General features: G+C 34.8%; 1 protein-coding gene across 3 annotated transcripts in view; it reads left to right on the forward strand.

The window, feature by feature from the left end:
* The window catches only part of HBS1L (HBS1 like translational GTPase), a 66,445-nt gene extending 59,588 nt beyond the window's left edge, over positions 1–6,857 (forward strand). For 2 of the 3 annotated variants that reach the window (XM_067293691.1, XM_067293690.1), the window contains 5 exons: positions 1,522–1,612; positions 3,188–3,296; positions 3,903–4,003; positions 5,008–5,152; positions 6,216–6,857. In XM_067293691.1, the coding sequence (XP_067149792.1) occupies positions 1,522–1,612; positions 3,188–3,296; positions 3,903–4,003; positions 5,008–5,152; positions 6,216–6,227 (458 nt within the window). In that variant the 3' untranslated portion in view covers positions 6,228–6,857. Of the gene's footprint in view, positions 1–1,521; positions 1,613–2,509; positions 2,574–3,187; positions 3,297–3,902; positions 4,004–5,007; positions 5,153–6,215 lie in introns of those variants that run through there. The other variant, XM_067293692.1, reaches the window with a different exon arrangement.
* The last annotated feature ends 238 nt before the right edge of the window (positions 6,858–7,095 follow it).

Consider the following 7,095-nt stretch of genomic DNA (forward strand, 5'->3'; position numbering starts at 1 on the left):
GATTTATGGAAAGAGGAATAGTTAAGTCAAGATATTAAATTTTTAACTGTTTCATAATTAAGCATGCTGTCTTTGTACTGCAGAGTTTTTTGTTTCATATGCAAAATCAAAGGTAAAATTATGATTTTGCTACAACATTGACCAATGAATTAACAATTAAGCCCTCAAAATAAATGAATGGGCTTGTGCATCTAGCTTTTTAGCCTGGATTCAGCAATTTGCTGATGCAGCTGTCTTGCTCCGTTTTGAAAACCAGCTTATTCAGTGCTAATTTGGGAAGCTCTTTGGTATGCTGGATTATACCTTTCTAAACATTGCTCGCAATGCAAAGGAATGTTACAATAACTAGAGTGTGGGTATCGGACTGCTGTAGTCACACCCCTCAGTCAGCTGTGGGAGTGGGGGAAGTGGCATGGAAAAAGATATATTTTGTCTGAGAATCCCCTGATGATACATTTCTGTGATTTTTCTTACATGTACTGCATCTCATATGGCTGAATTGTAGATAAAGGTTGGGAGTTAGTTCGTTAAGCATGTACTTTTAGTAGTGTAAAGAAGAGGTAATTTAGGTAATGTAAAGAAGTAAAGAAGAGGTAATTTAGTTTATCATACAATGTTAACTAAAGGTAGTGTGCACGTTAGGATTCCAGTTTTTCATTTCAAGAGGCTGAACTTCATTTATCATTATGTGAGAATGACACATATATGTGAAGTAATTATCAACACTGTTTTAAAAAACAGTGCTTAACATGGTTACATTTGAATGATGTTTTCTGGCATATCTTGACAGGTGGTTTTGGGAACAGATTTGCAAATCAATAAATACAATCTGCAATGAAATAGCATTAGATCCTATAAATGTGTGCAGTATTTATAAAATGTGATTTTTTTTTTTGCTGAGAAATGTCTTTCTTGGGATCTACCAGAAACTTAAGAATGTTAAATCAGGAGTGGTTAGTTTTATCTTCACCCACCAGCCAGATTATCTTTAAAGCATTTGGAATGCATTTAAAAATCAGAATAAAATTACTTTTAAAGATGCTTTCTCATAGATGCAATGTCGTTGTGAACGAAAGGCGTCTGTTACACTTTTTTATGAAAGAGTCAACAAACCCACTTAAGGTAAATGAAAGTTGACGCAGTACTATTAAAGTATATGAAAGATGCGGTCTAGGGTGTGCATGTGCATCAAAGGATGGGTGGGGCAGACAGAGATATTAGTATGATGGTATTTTCGGGACTGCGTCATCCGCACTGTGAGGCAAGCGCCAAGTCCCCTCTTCTGGCTTAAATAAAGCCATGTTATTGTGCAGGGTGGGGTGAGAGAATAGTGAGTCCTCACCAAGGAAAAAAAAATGCTTCCTCAGTGTTCTCAGTTAAAAAGCTTTTACTCTTAACCAATTCATACTGAAAATCGATGAGTAATGGTTGATGAAGCACAAATGGCCCAAACAGAGCTGTTTGTTTGTAGCTCAGAACCTAGGTACTTCACTGTGAGGTTCTGTTCTTACTCATTTCCAGGAATTACACTGCATGATGAACCAGTTGATTGGGCTGCAGCAGGAGATCACGTTAGTCTCACTTTGACCGGCATGGATATCATCAAAATCAAGTGAGCAAAACTGAGTTTCAGTCTAAGTAACGGTTTGTTTTTAATGAAAAGCTTTATAACTATTACACTTCACAATCAGCGGTTTACTTGAAGAATGATTTGGCTACCAGGATATTTAAAACCAAAGTGATGCATATCACCTGGCTTGCATGTACAAACGTTGGAAACATCTGCTCTATGTACAACGGCAACTTCAGAAGAATACTGTTAGTGTTCTTACTTGGCCCTAGTGCTGACATTGGTAATCTTCAAAAACCTTTTCCTTAAGACTTCTCCTCACATATCTTAACTGCTTAATTAGGTAGATCTTGCTAAATGAAACAAAAGATTTTTGAAGAGCTTATCAAATCATAAATCATTCTAACAAAACTTATCAAAGCAACTGCTATTGCATACCAGTATTTAAAACTGGACAAATTAATTGATGGGAAGCTGTTTATTTAACACACTTAGCTTCTTTTTGTTTTGGTCAATGTTTTGCTGGCCCTTTTTTAATGTATTCAGTAAGACATTTAGCAAATAGCTTTTAGTGTATATTTTAGTGTATGGGTTTCATGCTAAGCATAGCCTCAAGCCTTTAGGGGTACGTATTTGCTGTCTATCAATTGTTGTTCAGACTAGATAGCTGGATCCATAAGTTCTATAGCTTTTCTACATTTTAGTTGGACTTCAAACATCAAGCTTTCAAGCTACTGTTTGAAAAACTCCTTGCTTTGGTTCTGCAAAGTTATGCTCTCTTTTTAGGGAAAAAGTATAGGATTTTTGTCTGTTTCCTCTTCATAATGGTGTGTGTTTCTCTGTGGTAAATGAGGAAAAGAAACACTGTTCTACTTGTTGAATGGAGGCTCGGATCAATTTTTAACTTTTGATGTCATTTGTCTTCTGGGGGTACATTAGATTTGTCAACAAGAAGTACTAAGTTTTAAGTCCTCTTTGAAATTCCATTTCATCTGACTTACAGGTTTGTGCTGTTCATTCTCTTTGGTCATGTTTTTCTGTGTGGAATTAATTTTCCTTTTGTTTTAGATAGTGAAAATTAGCTGCTCTCAAAAAGCTGTGTCTAGTCTACCTTGTTGACTTATAACAGGCAGTAGCTTGCTTGTGACCTGATTTATTAGATTTTTGGAAATGAGTGCTGATGAGAGAGCTTAAGTTTTGACAGTCCTGATTCTGATCATCTTCTATTCACCAAACAGTTGAATTGTGGGTAGTAGCACTGCAGTTTTGGGCAACCCACAGCATTTTTTGCTGTTGATCTGGAACAGTTAATCTCTAATGAAAGTCTAATTCTTCAAAGCACCTAAGTACAGGAAACAATGACATTTTTAGAAACTGGTTAGCAATGGATATAATTGTTCATTGAACTAGACAAACCTCTTCATGGATACCCACAAAATACCATAGACATTATCTAGGAATTAATTTGGCTATGGGTTTTAATGAGGTATTCTGATTTTTTTTTAAATTATATTGAAGTGTTGTTGTCGCTCTTAAATATTTATCTTTTTTCAGTGCAGTGATTAACAGTTTTATGTCATGATGTGCATCAATTTCTTTTGTTCTCCCCTCTTGTAGTGTTGGCTGTGTATTTTGTGATCCCAAGGAACCCATTAAAGTTTGTACTCGTTTCAGAGCTCGGATTCTCATCTTTAATATTGAGGTTCCAATCACTAAAGGATTTCCTGTGAGTGTCTTTGAAAGTTCTTATTTTCATTATAGGTGACTCTTCCCCTCCCCACCCCCCCAACCTTTTTAAAGATGTATTTGGCATCAAAAAATTTTTTTCCCCCCTCTGGTTGAAATACCTAATTCCTCTGTAATTTGAAGAGGATGTGAGGTGCTATTCTGGCTGCTCATGCATACTTGTACTGACTTTTGATATGTAGTTAAGCAGTTTCAAAGAACATGATGTTCCATCACAGACTCAGGCTAGGCTATTCATTGATAAGGCACTCAATGTATAAGATTATGGTGATGCACTTGATTGCAAGATACCTGAAAAATTCATTCATGCTACAGAACTGTACTGACATGGCACAAACAAAACACTTAAAAATGAAAAATGTATTTATAATTAAAAACACATGACCTTTTTGTCATATCTGCAGAGATAAAGAAATTAGGTAATAGGAAAGGTTATTGAATGTGAGGTGCAGACTCCAGTGAGAAGTTTTATGAACATTTGTTTACAAAATCAGTCTGAAAAGAACTTAATGTTTTCAAGTATTGACAACTAGGATTTCTGTTTATTTTAGAAAGTTTAATAACTGAAAAAATAAAACTATTTTAGGTGCTTTTACACTATCAAACCGTAAGTGAACCTGCTACTATTAGAAGATTATTGAGCGTCCTGCACAAAAGCACTGGTGAAGTGACAAAGAAAAAACCTAAGTAAGTGTGTTGAATAGTTAATAATTACATGAGGAATGGGCAGCTGAGTTTTGGTTAATATGTGGCAAATCCAGTAGCTTCTATTATGAAGCAATAATGTGTTTATAAGGACATAAAAATATACTTTCATTTTTGTATTGGTTTCACATTTAGATTTCAGAGTGCTTTATAAAGTGGAAGTTCTTAATCCCACTTACTAGTTATTGATCCCCCAAGAAGTAAAATGACTTGCCTAAGGTCACTTGCAGAGTCAGGAGTGAATTCCAGATCACCAGCCCTGCACTTAAGGAAATTTCTTACATTACCCTTTTTGTCCTGAAATAGGATGGGATCCCTGGTATAATTCTGAAAGTGAGTTACTGCCTAAAATAAACTCTGCTAGGCAGTGGGTTGGAGAGGAACAACAGATTTAGGTTTATCTGAACCTGGTTTCTTCCCACACTTAAGTTAAACTATGCGAGCATCCCTCTCGTTATTTAAAACTGTCTTTGGGTTGAAGTGTTGTTTGACAGCTAAAACATCATCAGAATAATCCTTTGCCAGAAAATGCACAACTAAAATTGTCACTGAAAGGTAATGAGAAGAAAACACATGACTTCTACAGAATAATGAACTGGTGAAGTAAACGAACCCCACATCATCTTTAGTTGCTGGGACTGGATTTGAAACAAGACAGACTTGTACTAGATGTAAAAAGTAGGTATTAAATGGGATACTTAACCTTGAAACAGTTTGCCAAATGTTGTGATGGATGCGCTTCCCTGGAAGTTTTTAAAACAAACACAGATGCCTTTTTAAAAGGTATGCTGCAGGCAAACGAGTTTTCAGTCTTGTGGCCTTCGTTATATTTGAGATCAGTCTTGGTGATCATAATTTCTTTTGGCTTTACAGGATGATTTTTTCATTTACTCATTGTTCTCTTTTAATTAATATATATATATATATATATATATATATATATATATATAAAACCAATAGGATTTTCTGCTTGTTTAACCTTGCAGGTTCCTTACTAAAGGACAGAATGCTTTAATAGAACTACAGACTCAAAGACCTGTAGCTCTAGAGTTGTATAAAGACTTTAAAGAGCTTGGGAGGTTTATGTTACGCTACGGTGGTTCCACTATTGCTGCAGGAGTTATCACAGAGGTATGATGCTTTTAAAATGGACTTTCTGTACTGTTAAGGAATGGTGTTAACTTTCACATAGCATTAAGTTTTTATAATTAAGACCTGTTTGATTTTACACCCTTTGGCTTAAAAAATGATTTTATTCTGCTAAAAAAGAGACAATTCTTCAGCAAGATTTAAGGAAAATTTGCCACAGTTCTGTTCAATTTATTAAGGAACATCCATTTAGAACTTCTGAATATTGTTTTTTTCCTCTCTCCAGTTAAAAATAACCCTTCAGGATTTTAATATAAATCTGTCGTACTGAAATCAAATTGACTATATAAATATATCAAAAGTCGCTTGTAAATAAGAAACGTTAGCCATTTCTACTGTGGTTAATTTGTGTCCCAGATTTTACTCTGTGAATGTTAAAGGTAGTTGTGCATTTGATTCTTTCCAATGCCTGTATGCATTTTCTGATCCAATTTCAGTGGGAGAAAGCACAAGTTGTGGAGGTAAATACAACTGTTTCACCTTCTATTAGGAGAAGAAAATACAAATGATGTTCTGTCATTTTCAAAATCTTGCTATCATTTCTGGATTAGAACTTAAGTTAAAATTTTAGGTCTGATGGAGAGAATTTTAGTTACATTAACCATATTTTTATACAGAGACTCAAAGCTGAGTCATTTAATGTCAAAACGGACTGCAGCTTGACAATTTCTGGCTTCTCCCAACGTGTATAGGAATAATGTCCTAGGTCTATCAGAGGCTCTGTGTCTTATGGTGCTTTAATGTTCTTAGCTTGTCTAGTCTTAAATAGGATCCAGAATTAGGCTTACATCTTGAATCGTGAATAGGATGTTATTTAAATCTATGATACCTGATGTTTGTAGAATTGGGGACTGAATAACTCTTTAACTATTCTCTGGGAATTACTATTTAGTACTTGTGATCTTGTTCCAGAGAATTTCCGAGCAGAAGGAATTATTTTTTTTTCCCCACAATTCACAATATCATGTTGAAAAATCGATGACCATTTTACAGTTAGCACTCTTGTTTTTTACCAGCATTTTTTTCCATTTGCTTTTGTTTATAGATTAAAGAATGACAGCGGTTCCAGAACTTCCACAGTCCAACCAAAATGCAATCAGATATTCACACTTTTAAGAATCCAGTTACTTCAGTTGAAGGAACAAGTGCAATTAACTGGGGGCAAAATATGATGACAAAAGTCAAATCATATTAGACTTCTGGGGAGCCCTTCATCAGTCTCTCCCACTGCAGAACAAGATGCCAACTGACAAGCAATTATTAACGTTGCATTTTCCCATCTCAAAAGTCCATGTATTTCTCCATATGGAATTAACCCCGTAAAGAGCTTGATGGAAACATGCTTAGAAAGTTGAATTAGAGAATAAGATGATGAATCATCATGAAACAAACTCCTTACTTCCAACCATAAATTGTTTACATATTTTCTTTGATTTGCTTTTTTGCTGCACATTAATTCAGTAAAGAACTTAATTGGTCTAATATATTTTGAGGTTTGAGTTGAATGCATATTCAGGGAAAAAAGAACTATTTACTTTCAGAAAATGGCATGTAGTATTATCCAAGGATTGTTTTTCCTATCCCAAAATTTATTTAAAGTTTCTTTTGCTGTGTAGTGGAAGCTGTGCCAACACTGGCTAATTTTATTTTTTAAAATGTAAGAATAATAAAATAGCTTAGAGCATAATTTTTGCCTCCTTGACCTCTTGTTATTTAAATACTTCTAAATTCTGTTAAATCATTTATTGATTTCTGTAATTCATATGTTTCAATGCAAATTAGTGAGCTATGATGCAAAACTGGCCTATGACTTCTTTCTGTGGAATTAATTTTCAACTCTTCTCATGTGTTACTCCTTTGTGTACCCACTGTCTGACACATACATCTCACTCACATTTAGTGCTCTTTTGAACACCAGTTGGCAG

The sequence above is a fragment of the Apteryx mantelli genome, chromosome 3, assembly GCF_036417845.1.
Source record: "Apteryx mantelli isolate bAptMan1 chromosome 3, bAptMan1.hap1, whole genome shotgun sequence".
Lineage (NCBI taxonomy): Eukaryota > Metazoa > Chordata > Aves > Apterygiformes > Apterygidae > Apteryx > Apteryx mantelli.